General features: G+C 46.2%; 1 protein-coding gene across 2 annotated transcripts in view; it reads right to left on the reverse strand.

Moving 5' to 3' along the window:
* LOC112240947 (thrombospondin type-1 domain-containing protein 4) overlaps window positions 1-17,036 on the reverse strand; it is an 81,654-nt gene that overhangs the window by 21,324 nt on the left and 43,294 nt on the right. For both annotated transcript variants that reach the window (XM_042307875.1, XM_042307881.1), the window contains exon 6: window positions 2,731-2,870. In XM_042307875.1, the coding sequence (XP_042163809.1) occupies window positions 2,731-2,870 (140 nt within the window). The remainder of the gene's footprint in view (window positions 1-2,730; window positions 2,871-17,036) is intronic.

The raw sequence follows: 17,036 nt of genomic DNA on the forward strand, positions 1-17,036 counted from the left end.
TACTGTTGGTAGTACTGTTGGGGGTACTGTTGAGGGTACTGTTGGTAGTACTGTTGAGGTACGTTTGGGAATACTGTTGTGAGTACTGCTGGGACTACCGTTGGGAGTACTGTTGGGGGTACTGTTGAGGGTATTGCTGGGAGTACTGCTGGGAGTACTGTTGGGAGTACTGTTGAGAGTACTGCTGGGAGTACTGGTGGGAATACAGTTGGGAATACTGTTGGGAGTACTGTTGGGAGTAGTGTTGGGAGTACTGTTGGGGGTACTTTTGAGGGTACTGTTGGGGGTACTGTTGCGGGTACTGTTGAGGTACGTTTGGGAATACTGTTGTGAGTACTGCTGGGAGTACCGTTGGGAGTACTGTTGGGGGTACTGTTGAGGGTATTGCTGGGAGTACTGCTGGGAGTACTGTTGGGAGTACTGTTGAGAGTACTGCTGGGAGTACTGGTGGGAATACAGTTGGGAATACTGTTGGGAGTACTGTTGGGAGTACTGTTGGGAGTACTGTGGGGGGTACTTTTGAGGGTACTGTTGGGGGTACTTTTGAGGGTACTGTTGGGGGTACTGTTGCGGGTACTGTTGAGGGTAATGAAAGACTGGAGTTGGAAAACCCTGATGTAGCCCCTACAGCAGAGGCTTCAAATTAGCTCTAACCCTGATCCTGCAACACCACATATAGTGATGCCCTCATACACTCATCCATACACCCTATCTACACACTTACAGGTTGACCCCCCTATCTACACACTTACAGGTTGACCCCCTACCTACACACTTACAGGTTGACCCCTACCTACACACTTACAGGTTGACCCCCTACATACACACTTACAGGTTGATCCCCTACATACACACTTACAGGTTGACCCCCTACATACACACTTACAGGGTGACCCCCTACCTACACACTTACAGGTTGACCCCCTACCTACACACTTACAGGTTGACCCCCTACCTACACACTTAAAGGGTGACCCCCTACCTACACACTTACAGGTTGACCCCCTACATACACACTTACAGGTTGACCCCCTACCTACACACTTACAGGTTGACCCCCTACCTACACACTTACAGGGTGACCCCCTACCTACACACTTACAGGTTGACCCCCTACATACACACTTACAGGGTGACCCCCTACCTACACACTTACAGGTTGACCCCTACATACACACTTACAGGTTGACCCCCTACCTATACACTTACAGGTTGATCCCCTCACACACTTACAGGTTGACCCCCTACATACACACTTACAGGTTGACCCCCTCACACACTTACAGGTTGACCCCCTACCTACACACTTACAGGTTGACCCCCTACCTACACACTTACAGGTTGACCCCCTACATACACACTTACAGGTTGACCCCCTCACACACTTACAGGTTGACCCCCTCACACACTTACAGGGTGACCCCTACCTACACACTTACAGGTTGACCCCCTACCTACACACTTACAGGTTGAACCCCTACACACACTTACAGGTTAACCACCAGGTTCCCCTTCACACACTTACAGGGTGACCCCTACCTACACACTTACAGGTTGACCCCCTCACACACTTACAGGGTGACCCCTACCTACACACTTACAGGTTGACCCCCTACATACACACTTACAGGTTGACCCCCTACATACACACTTACAGGTTGACCCCCTCACACACTTACAGGTTGACCCCCTCACACACTTACAGGGTGACCCCTACCTACACACTTACAGGGTGACTCCTACCTACACACTTACAGGTTGACCCCCTACATACACACTTACAGGTTGACCCCCTACCTACACACTTACAGGTTGACCCCCTACTTACACACTTACAGGGTGACCCCCTACCTACACACTTACAGGTTGACCCCCTACATACACACTTACAGGGTGACCCCCTACCTACACACTTACAGGTTGACCCCCTACATACACACTTACAGGTTGACCCCCTACCTACACACTTACAGGTTGACCCCCTCACACACTTACAGGTTGACCCCCTCACACACTTACAGGTTGACCCCCTACCTACACACTTACAGGTTGACCCCCTACCTACACACTTACAGGTTGACCCCCTACATACACACTTACAGGTTGACCCCCTCACACACTTACAGGGTGACCCCTACCTACACACTTACAGGTTGACCCCCTACATACACACTTACAGGGTGACCCCCTACCTACACACTTACAGGTTGACCCCCTACATACACACTTACAGGTTGACCCCCTCACACACTTACAGGTTGACCCCCTCACACACTTACAGGTTGACCCCCTACATACACACTTACAGGGTGACCCCCTACATACACACTTACAGGTTGACCCCCTACCTACACACTTACAGGGTGACCCCCTACCTACACACTTACAGGGTGACCCCCTACCTACACACATACAGGGTGACCCCTTACCTACACACTTACAGGTTGACCCCCTACATACACACTTACAGGTTGACCCCCTACATACACACTTACAGGGTGACCCCTACCTACACACTTACAGGTTGACCCCCTTTCTACACACTTACAGGTTGACCCCCTACATACACACTTACAGGGTGACCCCCTACCTACACACTTACAGGTTGACCCCCTCACACACTTACAGGTTGACCCCCTACATACACACTTACAGGTTGACCCCCTACATACACACTTACAGGTTGACCCCTCACACATTTACAGGTTGTCCCCCTACCTACACACTTACCAGGCAGCGCCCGGCCACACACACGTCATTGGTGCTGGTGTTAACGCAGGGTGTTCCATCTCTCACTCTGTCTGCCTGACTCACGTAGAAGCGATATCCAACCGGCCTACACGTCAGCTCACACTGCTTTTCCACCCCAACTGGAACACACACAGAGGTGTTACACACATTCCATGTCGATAGAATGATTCCATACTGTGTGTGTGTGTGTGTGTGTGTGTGTGTGTGTGTGTGTGTGTGTGTGTATCTGGCTTGGAGAAGATAAAGCTGAGCGCAGAGCTCCTTTCCATGTGTTCAGGAAACTCCGGCCAGACCACATAACCCCACTATCAACCTGAATACTGAGAGAGACAGAGAGAGTGCGAAAGAAAGAGAGGGCGATAGAGGATGAGAGAGAGAGAGAGAGGGAGAGAGTGCGAAAGAAAGAGAGGGAGAGAGAGAGATAGAGAGAGAAAGAAAGAGAGGGAGATAGAGGAGGAGAGAGAGAGAGAAAGAAAGAAAGAGAGTGAGATAGAGGAGGAGAGAAAGAAAGAAATAAAGAAAGGGAGATAGAGGAGGAGAGAGAGAGAGAGAGAGAGAGAGACAGGGGCGGACAGGTAGAAAGGGAAAGACAAAGAAAGTGGGGGGACAGAGGAGGGGTGCGACTGAGAAAGATGAGAGATGGGGACAAAGAGAGATCGAAGATCTGAAGATGGACAGAAGAAAAGACGAGAATTCAGAGAATCTGAAAGAAAAACAGGATGGAGGGACAGAGGAGGGGAGTGAAAGAGTGTAATAGAGACAGACAGATGGAAAGATGGATGGAGAGACAGAGAGGAAGAAAGGGAGAGAGGGAGAGATAAAGAGGAAGAGAGGGAGAGAGGGAGCGAAAGAGGAAGAGAGGGAGAGAAAGGAAAAGAGGGAGAGAGAGATGGAGAGAGGAAGAGAGGGAGAGAAAGGAAAAGAGGGAGAGAGAGATTGAGAGGAAGAGAGGGAGAGAGAGATCGAGAAGAAGAGAGGGAGAGAAAGGAAAAGAGGGAGAGAGAGATCGAGAGGGAGAGAAAGGAAGAGAGGGAGAGAGAGAGAGAGAGAGAGAGAGAGAGAGAGAGAGAGAGAGAGAGAGAAGAGAGAGGGAGAGAGAGAGGGGAGAGATCGAGAGGAAGAGAAAGGAAGAGAGGGAGAGAGAGATCGAGAGGAAGAGAAAGGGAGAGAGAGATTGAGAGGAAGAGAGGGAGAGGAATGAAAAGAGGGAGAGAGAGATCGAGAGAGGAGAGGAAGAGAGGGAGAGAGAGAGAGAGAGAGAGAGAGAGAGAGAGAGAGAGAGAGAGAGAGAAAGAGAGAGGGAGAGAGAGAGGGAGAGATCGAGAGGAAGAGAAAGGAAGAGAGGGAGAGAGAGAGAGAGAGAGAGAGAGAGAGAGAGAGGAGAGAGAGAGAGAGAGAGAGAGAGAGAGAGAGAGAGAGAGAGAGAGAGAGAGAGGAGAGAGAGGAGAGAGAGAGAGAGAGAGAGAGAGGAGAGAGAGAGAGAGAGGGAGGAGAGAGAGAGAGAGAGAGAGAGAGAGAGAGGAAGAGAGGGAGAGAGAGAGCGAGAGGAAGAGGAAGAGAGATAGAGAGAAAGAGGGAGAGAGAGGAAGAGAGGAGAGAGAGAGAGGAAGAGGGATAGAGATAGAGAGGAAGAGAGGGAGAGAGAGATAGATGAAGAGAGGGAGAGAGAGAGGAAGAGGGAGAAGAAGAGAGAGAGAGGAAGAGGGAGGGGAAGAGAGGGAGAGAGAGAGATGAAGAGGGAGGGGAAGAGAGGGGGAGAGAGAGGGAGAGAGATAGAGAGGAAGAGGGAGAGGAAGAGAGGGAGAGAGAGAGAGGGAGAGGAAGAGAGAGAGAGAGAGAGAGAGAGAGGGAGAGGAAGAGAGATAGAGAGGGAGAGGGAAGAGAGGGAGAGAGGGTGAGAGATAGAGAGGAAGAGGGAGAGGAAGAGAGATAGAGAGGGAGAGGAAGAGAGGGATAGAGATAGGGAGAGAGAGATAGATGAAGAGAGGGAGAGAGAGAGAGGAAGAGGGAGAAGAAGAGAGAGAGGAAGAGGGAGGGGAAGAGAGGGAGAGAGAGGGAGAGAGAGAGATGAAGAGGGAGGGGAAGAGAGGGAGAGAGAGAGGGAGCGAGAGAGAGGAAGAGAGAGAAATAGAGAGAGAGGAAGAGAGAGAGAGAGGAAGAGAGGAAGAGAGATAGAGTGGGAGAAGAAGAGAGGGAGAGAGATAGAGAGGAAGAGGGAGAGGAAGAGAGAGAGAGAGGAAGAGAGATAGAGAGGGAGAGGAAGAGAGGGAGAGAGATAGAGAGGAAGAGGGAGAGGAAGAGAGGGAGAGAGAGAGAGGAAGAGAGAGAGAGAGAGAGAGAGAGAGGGAGAGGAAGAGAGCTAGAGAGGGAGAGGAAGAGGGAGACAGGGTGAGAGATAGAGAGGAAGAGGGAGAGGAAGAGAGATAGAGAGGGAGAGGAAGAGAGAGATAGAGAGGAAGAGGGAGAGGAAGAGGGAGACAGGGTGAGAGATAGAGAGGAAGAGGGAGAGGAAGAGAGATAGAGAGGGAGAGGAAGAGAGAGATAGAGAGGAAGAGGGAGAGGAAGAGGGAGAGGAAGAAAGAGAGACAGAGGAAGAGAGGGAGATGAAGAGAGGGAGAGACAAACCTGGCTGCCCAGAGAAGACAGGCTGTGCCTACTCTGCTCCAGGGAAGAGGTAGAGACAGAGCTGCATTTCCTATTACACTTTGACAAATACTCAGACCTAAGAGAATATTTCTTTCCCAAAATTATAATTCAATACAAAGAATTTGAAACTATAAAAGATGAAGGACAAAATCTAATATTTATTGGGTGAAAAGCCAAAATGTGCAGTTTTGGCAGCCAAATATGTGTCCTCCTACCACAACCTGAGGGACAGCCAGTGAAAAGTGCAAAGTAATGTCCATAATATTTCCTATCTCGTTTTGTTTTGTCTTTCATACCATGTCATGTGTCTTCTCAGTCATGTTGACACTGGTCTACTACCATGTCATGTGTCTTCTCAGTCATGTTGACACTGGTCTACTACCAGGTCATGTGTCTTCTCAGTCATGTTGACACTGGTCTACTACCAGGTCATGTGTCTTCTCAGTCATGTTGACACTGGTCTACTACCAGGTCATGTGTCTTCTCAGTCATGTTGACACTGGTCTACTACCATGTCATGTGTCTTCTCAGTCATGTTGACACTGGTCACCTACCATTACTGTAATGTATTGTTGTTCTCATTAATATTGCTGTTGTAGTTGTTGTTAATGGTAATCCCATGTCCACTACTACTATTATTATCGCTGTTGGTCCCACCATTTATTTATATATGAATTTATACAGTGGGGAGAACAAGTATTTGATACACTGCCGATTTGCAGGTTTTCCTACTTACAAAGCATGTAGAGAGCTGTAATTTTTATCATAGGTACACTTCAACTGTGAGAGACGGAATCTAAAACAAAAATCCAGAAAATCACATTGTATGATTTTTAAGTAATTAATTAGCATTTTATTGCATGACATAAGTATTTGATCACCTACCAACCAGTAAGAATTCCGGCTCTCACAGACCTGTTAGTTTTTCTTTAAGGATCCCCCCTGTTCTCCACTCATTACCTGTATTAACTGCACCTGTTTGAACTCATTACCTGTATAAAAGACACCTGTCCACACACTCAATCAAACAGACTCCAACCTCTCCACAATGGCCAAGACCAGAGCTGTGTAAGGACATCAGGGATAACATTGTAGACCTGCACAAGGCTGGGATGGGCTACAGGACAATAGGCAAGCAGCTTGGTGAGAAGGCAACAACTGTTGGCGCAATTATTAGAAAATGGAAGAAGTTCAAGATGACGGTCAATCACCCTCGGTCTGGGGCTCCATGCAAGATCTCACCTCGTGGGGCATCAATGATCATGAGGAAGGTGAGGGATCAGCCCAGAACTACATGGCAGGACCTGGTCAATGACCTGAAGAGAGCTGGGACCACAGTCAAAGAAAACCATTAGTAACACACTACGCCGTCATGGATTAAAATCCTGCAGCACACGCAAGGTCCCCCTGCTCAAGCCAGCGCATGTCCAGGCCCGTCTGAAGTTTGCCAATGACCATCTGGATGATCCAGAGGAGGAATGGGAGTAGATCATGTGGTCTGATGAGAATAGAGCTTTTTGGTCTAAACTCCACTCGCTGTGTTTGGAGGAAGAAGAAGGATGAGTACAACCCCAAGAACACCATCCCAACCGTGAAGCATGGAGGTGGAAACATCATTCTTTGGGGATGCTTTTCTGCAAAGGGGACAGGACGACTGCACCGTATTGAGGGGAGGATGGATGGGGCCATGTATCGCGAGATCTTGGCCAACAACCTCCTTCCCTCAGTAAGAGCATTGAAGATTGCTGGGCTGGTCATGAAGATGGACATGGCTGGGTCTTCCAGCATGACAACGACCCGAAACACACAGCCAGGGCAACTAAGGAGTGGCTCCGTAAGAAGCATCTCAAGGTCCTGTAGTGACCTAGCCAGTCTCCAGACCTGAACCCAATAGAAAATCTTTTGAAAGTCCGTATTGCCCAGCGACAGCCCCGAAACCTGGAGGATCTGGAGAAGGTCTGTATGGAGGAGTGGGCCAAAATCCCTGCTGCAGTGTGTGCAAACCTGGTTTTTGTACCAAATATTAAGTTCTGCTTTTCTGATGTATCAAATACTTATGTCATGCAATAAAATGCTAATTAATTACTTAAAAATCATACAATGTGATTTTCTGGATTTTTGTTTTAGATTCCGTCTCTCACAGTTAAAGTGTACCTATGATAAACAATTACAGACCTCTACATGCTTTGTACGTAGGAAAACCTGCAAAATCGGCAGTGTATCAAATACTTGTTCTCCCCACTGTATATATTTTATATATAAATATATATATATTTTTTCGATATGTATATTTTGACAATGTAAGTAATAATTAATAACTTGCCATGTCAATAAAGTCAATTGAATTGAGAGAGAGAGGAAGAGAGAGAGAGCGAGAGCGAGAGAGAGGAAGAGAGAGGAAGAGAGAGAGAGTGAGAGAGCGAGAGAGAGAGAGCGAGAGAGAGGAAGAGAGCGAGAGAAAGGAAGAGAGGAAGAGAGCGAGAGAGCGAGAGGGAGAGAGAGAGGAAGAGAGCGAGAGCGAGAGGGATAGAGAGAGAGGAAGAGAGCGAGAGGGAGAGAGAGAGGAAGAGAGGGAGAGGGAGAGAGAGCGGAAGAGAGAGAGGAAGAGAGGAAGAGAGGAAGAGAGGAAGAGAGCGAGAGGGAGAGAGAGAGGAAGAAAGCGAGAGGGAGAGTGAGAGGGAGAGAGAGAGGAAGAGAGCGAGAGAGCGAGAGGGAGAGAGGAAGAGAGGAAGAGAGCGAGAGGGAGAGAGGAAGAGGAAGAGAGGAAGAGAGGGAGAGAGAGAGAGCGAGAAAGCGAGAGAGAGGGAGAGAGGGAGAGAGAGAGAGGGGAGAGCGAGAGAGTGAGAGAGAGGGCGAGAGAGAGAGAGCGAGAGAGCGAGGGAGAGAGGGAGCGAGAGAGGGAGCGAGAGAGAGCGAGGAAGAGAGCGAGAGAGAGAGCGAGAGAGAGCGAGGAAGAGAGCGAGAGAGAGAGCGAGAGAGAGCGAGGGAGAGAGAGAGCGAGGGAGAGAGGGAGGGAGAGAGAGAGGAAGAGAGTGAGAGAGAGGAAGAGAGGGAGCAGACTGAGTGGTCTAACTGTTATGTAGTAGTCATTCTGATTGATATGGATGGAAGAGTTGGGGGGATTCCAGGCCCCAAGGGTTAATATGGTGTGTGTCTGTGTGTGGTCATGCGGGGGGCTTGCTCTGAGCCTATGGGGGTCAGTTAGCTATGTTGCCGTGGGTCTTTATGAAAGAGGGTCTTTGCTAAGCCAATGGCTTAGTCGAGATATAGGAAATATTCAAATTCTGAAAATGTATGTTGATGTATCAATGTGACAGATGAGATTCTTATAAGAAGCTCCTGTATTATCCTGTATGTGTATCTGTCTGACAGTGCTGACAGTCACTATGCAGTAAGTGTACATTAAAGAGGGGAAACAGAGAGTAACTGTCATTATTCACTATTAACCACTACTTTTATCCTTCCCATTCATCCTCCCAGTCTGTCCTCTCTCCATTCTCCAGATGTAACTTTTACACCACACAGTTGGCAGAGAAAGAGAGATAAAAAGAGAGAGAGAAAGAGAGATAAAAAGAGAGAGTGAGAGAAAGAGAGCGAGAAAGAGGGAAAGGAAGAATTCCCACCCCCCCTCTCTTGTTCTCTCTATCAGTCGTAGTTATCTTTGAGAGATTAGACTGGAGACAGTAACAGAATGAGAGAGTGAAGAGAGAGAGAAAGGGAGAGAGAGAGTGAGAGAAAGAGAGCGAGAAAGGGGGAAAGGAAGAATTCCCACCCCTCCCTCATTATCTTTCTCTATTTGAGTCCCCTCCGTATTTCCTTCCCTTCTCCATCATTGCAGTCCCCTCCCTCCCTCCCTCCCTCCCTCCCTCCCTCCCTCCCTCCCTCCCTCCCTCCCTCCCTCCCTCCCTCCCTCCCTCCCTCCCTCCCTCCTCTCTCTCTCTCTCTCTCTCTCTCTCTCTCTCTCTCTCTCTCTCTCTCTCTCTCTCTCTCTCTCTCTCTCTCTCTCTCTCTCTCTCTCTCTCTCTCTCTCTCTCTCTCTCTCTCTCTCTCTCTCTCTCTCTCTCTCTCTCCCTCTCCCTCCCTCCCTCCCTCCTCCCTCCCTCCCTCCCTCCCTCTCTGCTGAGCTTAGTGTTCAGACAGTGTGGACATACGTAGTCTAAATATACTTCCCGGCTATCGCTGGCTCTAAACAAACTCCGGAGAGAGAGAAAGAGAGAGGGAGTGAAACAGGAAGTGGGGAGGACGAGTACTCAGAGAGGGGATGAGCTTTTTCAGGACCCTGTCTTTCAAAGATAATTTGGAAAAATCCAAAATACTACACAGATCTTCATTGCAAAGGGTTTAAACACTGTTTCCCATGCTTGTTTAATGAACCATAAACAATTAATGAACATGCACCTGTGGAACGGTCATTAAGACACTAACAGCTTACAGACGATAGGCAATTAAGGTCACAGTTATGAAAACTAAGGACACTAAAGAGGCCTTTATACTGACTCTGAAAAAACCAAAAAGAAAGATGCCCAGGGTCCCTGCTCATCTGCGTGAACGTGCCTTAGGCATTCTGCAAGGAGGCATGAGGACTGCAGATGTGACCAGGGCAATAAATTGCAATGTCTGTACTGTGAGACGCCTAAGACAGCGCTACAGGGAGACAGGACGGACAGCTGATTGTCCTCGCAGTGGCAGACCACGTGTAACATCACCTGCACAGGATCGGTACATCCGAACATCACACCTGCGGGACAGGTACAGGATGGCAACAACAACTGCCCGAGTTACACCAGGAATGCACAATCCCTCCATCAGTGCTCAGACTGTCCGCAATAGACAGAGAGGCTGGACTGAGGGCTTGTAGGCCTGATGTAAGGCAGGTCCTCACCAGACATCACCGGCAACAACGTCGCCTATGGGCACAAACCCACCGTTGCTGGACCAGACAGGACTGGCAAAAAGTGCTCTTCACTGACGAGTAGAGGTTTTGTCTCACCTGGGGTGATGGTGGGATTCGCATCTATCGTCAAAGGAATGAGCATTACACCGAGGCCTGTACTCTGAAGCGGGATCGATTTGGAGGTGGAGGGTCCGTCATGGTCTGGGGCGGTGTGTCACAGCATCATCGGACTGAGGTTGTCATTGGAGGCAATCTCAACGCTGTGCATTACAGGGAAGACATCCTCCTCCCTCGTGTGGTACCCTTCCTGCAGGCTCATTCTGACATGACCCTCCAGCATGACAATGCCACCAGCCATACTGCTCATTCTGTGCGTGATTTCCTGCAAGACAGGAATGTCAGTGTTCTGGCATGGCCAGCGAAGAGCCCGGATCTTCCATTGAGCACGTCTGGGACCTGTTGGATCGGAGGGTGAGGGCTAGGGCCATTCCCCCCAGAAATGTCCGGGAACTTGCAGGTGCCATGGTGGAAGAGTGGGGTAACATCTCACAGCAAGAACTGGCAAATCTGGTACAGTCCATGAGGAGGAGATGCACTGCAGTACTTAATACAGCTGGTGGCCACACCAGATACTGACTGTTACTATTGATTTTGACCCTCCCTTTGTTCAGGAACACATTATTCCATTTCTGTTAGTCACATGTCTGTGGAACTTGTTCAGTTTATGTCTCAGTTGTTGAATGTTGTTATGTTCATACAAATATTCACACATGTTAAGTTTGCTGAAAATAAACACAGCTGACAGTGAGAGGATGTTTCTTTTTTTGCTGCGTTTACATACTGTAAGAGGAAAGGAATATATGGGAAGTATTTATGTAAATGTGATAGGTACTGTAGTTATTGCTGTATAACATAGTTGTATTATAATTAAGCAGGTGTGGTATAGGGCCAATATACCACGGCTTATGGCTGTTCTTATGCCGTGGTATATAGGTCATAAACCACAAACCCCAGAGGTCTCTTATTGCTATTATCAACAGGTTACCAACGTAAATAGAACAGTAAACAAGGAGTTTTTCAGCCAATCAGCATCCAGGGTTATATTATACATGTCATGGGATGCTCTACTGTTGATGTTTTTGTGCATGGAACGAACACCATGCACATCCTAGTGCTGTGAATGAACACCATGCACATCCTAGTGCTGTGAATGAACACCATGCACATCCTAGTGCTGTGAATGAACACCATGCACATCCTAGTGCTGTGAATGTTGTCATGACTGAATTCTGGAAGGAAATGAAATAAATCACTGTGTAGCTAGCATGTAGTGATATCAACAATAACTATTTACATGAGCATAATTGATTGACACTACAAGTTAGTTTAAGAGTCAGGTACAGTATGTAGTCTGTGTTAATATCCTGTATGTTGAGTTCAGTTGTGTGGAGCAGGAACAGCAGTTAGTAAACACAGGCGTCCAGTATGTACACAGAGGAAGTGAGTGTAGTGGTCTGTTGGCAAAGGGACATACTGTATATACACCTGTAAATATATGTACGCTGCACACACACACACACACACACACACACACACACACACACACACACACACACACACACACACACACACACACACACACACACACACACACACACACACACACACACACACACACACACACACACACACACACACACACACACACACACACACGTCCAGCCTCTAGACACTTATTAGACAAACACTTTAATTCTGTTTACTTCAGAGAGATTAATGGTCTTGTAATGTTAGTAATATTACCCACACAACATCTCAAGTGCACACACACACACTCACCCCTCACACCCAACACACACTTACCCCCCCATGCCCAACACACACTCACCCCCACTCTCAACAGACACATACACACACACACCCACACCCACACACCTGAGGAAAGGCTTTGTCTGTTTGTGCAGACAGCTTGTCTCTCCAGTCCTACCCTGACCATGACTCTTTCAACATAGATATAAGCTCAGTCCACATAGATCAGCCCTTCCCTAACCATGACTTTCATCATAGATATACAGCCTCAGTCCACATAGATCAGCCCTACCCTAACCATGACTCTTTCTCAGCATAGCTATACAGCCTCAGTCCACATAGATCAGCCCTACCCTAACCATGACTCTCTCTCAACATAGATATAAGCTCAGTCCACATAGATCAGTCCTACCCTGACCATGACTCTCAACATAGATATACAGCCTCAGTCCACATAGATCAGTCCTACCCTGACCATGACTCTCATCATAGATATACAGCCTCAGTCCACATAGATCAGTCCTACCATGACCATGACTCTCATCATAGCGACACAGCTTCAGTCCACATAGATCAGCACTTACCTGACCATGACTCTCAACAAAGATATACAGCCTCAGTCCACATAGATCAGACCTACCCTGACCATGGCTCTCATCATAGCTACACAGCTTCAGTCCACATAGATCAGCCCTTACCTGACTATGACTCTCATCATAGCTACACAGCTTCAGTCCACATAGATCAGGCCTACCATGACCATGACTCTCAACATAGATATACAGCCTCAGTCCACATAGATCAGTCCTACCCTGACCATGACTCTCTCTCAACATAGATATGCAGCCTCAGTGTTGTGTTCCTGTGTGTTCTAGATCTCCAGTCTCATAGATCAGTGGTTTTATAGCTCTACGCTTCCTGGTCTATGTAACTCTATGGTGTCATAGTTCTGTCAGCAGAGGGGCTGTAGACAACTGATACTGCGGTCACATTTACACACACACACACACACTAGCACACTCAGAACAATTTACATGGTAGTTTTCCCACACACACACACACACACACACACACACACACACACACACACACACACACACACACACACACACACACACACACAATCACACAATCACACACAGGCTCGCGGAAACACACACATATGCATTAATCTGTCAGAACAGTGACAAATTCTTGATGATATGATTCTACAGCTGTCTCTCTTTCCCTCCTCTCTCACCCCATTCCTGTTTTCCCTTCACTCACTTAATCCCTATGTATGTTTATGATTCCCCATCTCTCGTTCTTTCTTTTCTTTTCTCCGTCTTTCCCCAAATCACTGTTTACAGTTGTCTCCCTCTCCTTCCCTCTAGTTTGGTCCTAAAACAAAAGACAACTACTCACTCACACACATTCTAACACTCTCTCACATTCTGTCCAACAAACACACCTGCATATCCACAAGCGCACGCACACACAATGCTAGGGCACATCTGATCACTACCTCTCTCTCTCTCTCTCTCTCTCTCTCTCTCTCTCTCTCTCTCTCTCTCTCTCTCTCTCTCAAGAGAGTGAGGTATATAATATACAAAAGTGAAATAAACAATACAAATGAACAGTAAACATTACACATACAGAAGTTACATTACAAATGTCATATTATATATATATATATATATATACAGTGTTGTAACAATGTACAAATGGTTAAAGTACACAAGGGAAAATAATAAGCATAAATATGGGTTGTATTTACAATGGTGTTTGTTCTTCATGGGTTGCACTTTTCTTGTGGCAACAGGTCACAAATCTTGCTGCTGTGATGGCACACTGTGGAATTTAACCCAGTAGATATGGGAGTTGGATTTGTTTTCGAATTCTTTGTGGATCTGTGTAATCTGAGGGAAGTATGTCTCTCTAATATGGTTATACATTGGGCAGGAGGTTAGGAAGTGCAGCTCAGTTTCCACCTCATTTTGTGGGCAGTGAGCACATACCCTGTCTTCTCTTGACAGCCATGTCTGCCTACGGCGGCCTTTCTCAATAGCAAGGCTATGCTCACTGAGTCTGTACATAGTCTGTACATGGTCAGGAATTCTGCCACTGTGTACTCTGTGTTTAGGGCCAAATAGCATTCTAGTTTGCTCTGTTTTTTTGTTAATTCTTTCCAATGTGTGAAGTAATTATCTTTTTGTTTTCTCATGATTTGATTGGGTCTAATTGTGCTGCTGTCCTGGAGCTCTGTGGGGTGTGTTTGTGTTTGTGAACAGAGCCCCAGGACCAGCTTGCTTAGGGGACTTCTCCAGGTTCATCTCTCTGTAGGTGATGGCTTTGTTATGGATTTTGATAATTAGTGGGTATCGGCCTAATTCTGCTCTGCATGCATTATTTGATGTTCTACGTTGTACACAAAGGATATTTTTGCAGAATTCTGCATGCAGAGTCTCAATTTGGTGTTTGTCCCATTTTGTGAAGTCTTGGTTGCTGAGCGGACCCCAGACCTCACAACCATGAAGGGCAATGGGCTCTATGACTGATTCAATTATTTTTAGCCAGATCCTAATTGGTATGTTGAATTTTATGTTCCTTTTGATGGCATAGAAGGCCCTTCTTGCCTTGTCTCTCAGATCGTTCACAGCTTTGTGGAAGTTATCTGTGGCGCTGATGTTTGGGCCAAGGTATGTATAGTTTTTTGTGTGCTCTAGGGCAATGGTGTCTAGATGGCATTTGTATTTGTGGTCCTGGTGACTGGACCTTTTTTGGAACACCATTATTTTGGTCTTACTGAGATTTACTGTCAGGACCCAGGTCTGACAGAATCTGTGGAGAATATCAAGGTGCTGCTATAGGCCCTGCTTGGTTGGTGACAGAAGCACCAGATCATCAGCAAACAGTAGACATTTGACTTCAGATTCTAGTAGGGTGAGGCCGGGTGCTGCAGACTGTTCTAGTGCCCTCGCCAATTCGTTGATACAGTGGGGCAAAAAGTATTTAGTCAGCCACCAATTGTGCAAGTTCTCCCACTTAAAAAGATGAGAGAGGCCTGTAATTTTCATCATAGGTACACTTCAACTATGACAGACAAAATGAGAAAAAAAATCCAGAAAATCACATTGTAGGATTTTTTATGAATTTATTTGCAAATTATGGTGGGATTTAAGTGGGAGTACTTGCACAATTGGTGGCTGACTAAATACTTTTTTGCCCCACTGTATATGTTGAAGAGGATGGGGCTTAAGCTGCATCCCTGTCTCACCCCACGGACCTGTGGGAAGAAATCAGTGTGTTTTTTGCCAATTTTAACCGCACACTTGTTGTTTGTGTACATGGATTTTATAATGTCGTATGTTTCACCCCCAACACCACTTTCCATCAATTTATATAGCAGACCCTCATGCCAAATTGAGTCGAAGGCTTTTTGAAATCAACAAAGCATGAGAAGACTTTGCCTTTGTTTTGGTTTGTTTGCTTGTCAATTAGGGTGTGCAGGGTGAATACATGGTCTGTTGTACGGTAATTTGGTAAAAAGCCAATTTGACATTTGCTCAGTACATTGTTTTAATTGAGGAAATGTACGATTCTGCTGTTAATGATAATGGCAGAGGATTTTCCCAAGGTTACTGTTGACGCATATCCCACGGTAGTTATTGGGGTCAAAATTTGTCTCCACTTTTGTGGATTGGGGTGATCAGTCTTTCGTTCCAAATATTGGGGAAGATGCCAGAGCGCTAAGGATGATGTTAAAGAGTTTGAGTATAGCCAATTGGAATTTGTTGTCTGTATATTTGATCATTTCATTAAGGATACCATCAACACCACATGCCTTTTTGGGTTGGAGGGTTTTTATTTTGTCCTGTAGCTCATTCAAGGTAATTGGAGAATCCAGTGGGTTCTGGTAGTCTTTAACCTCTTGAACCTCTGGGGGCAGTATTTCATTTTTGGATGAAAAACATTCCCATTTTAAACAAGATATTTGTCACGAAAAGATGCTCGACTATGCATATAATTGACAGCTGGAAAGAAAACACTCTGACGTTTCCAAAACTGCAAAGATATTGTCTGTGAGTGCCACAGAACTAATGCTACAGACGAAACCAAGATTTCAAGAAATTTCATACAGGAAGTGAGATAGATTTTGAATGCGCTGTGTTCCAATGTCTCCTTATATGGCTGTGAATGAGCAAGGAATGAGCCTACACTTTCTGTCGTTTCCCCAAGGTGTCTGCAGCATTGTGTATTTGTAGGCATATCATTGGAAAATTATATTTACCAGGTGTCCGTTCGGTGTCCTCCGTCGAAACTATTGCATAATCTCCAGCTGCGTGTATTTTTTCATTTTGTTCAGAGGAGAAACCAAACTGCCACGAGTGATTTATCATCGAATAGATATGTGAAAAACACCTTGAGGATTGATTCTAAACAACGTTTGCCATGTTTCTGTTGATATTATGGAGTTAATTTGGAAAAAAGTTTGCCGTTGTAATGACTGAATTTTCGGGGGGTTTTCTTAGCCAAACATGATGAACAAAACGGAGCAATTTCTCCTATACAAATAATCTTTTTGGAAAAACTGAACATTTGCTATCTAACTGAGAGTCTCCTCATTGAAAACATCTGAAGTTCTTCAAAGGTAAATGATTTTATTTGAATGCTTTTCTTGTTTTTGTGAAAATGTTGCCTGCTGAATGCTAAGCTTAATGCTATGCTAGCTATCAATACTCTTACACAAATGCTTGTGTAGCTATGATTGAAAAGCATTTTTTGAAAATCTGAGATGAAAGTGTTCTTAACAAAAGGCTAAGCTTGTGAGCCAATATATTTATTTCATTTCATTTGCGATTTTCATGAATAGTTAACATTGCGTTATGGTAATGAGCTTGAGGCTATAATTACGCTCCCGGATATGGGTTTTTTTCTTAGCCAAACGTGATGAACA

The sequence above is a fragment of the Oncorhynchus tshawytscha genome, linkage group LG03 (assembly GCF_018296145.1).
Source record: "Oncorhynchus tshawytscha isolate Ot180627B linkage group LG03, Otsh_v2.0, whole genome shotgun sequence".
NCBI classification, from domain to species: Eukaryota; Metazoa; Chordata; class Actinopteri; order Salmoniformes; family Salmonidae; genus Oncorhynchus; species Oncorhynchus tshawytscha.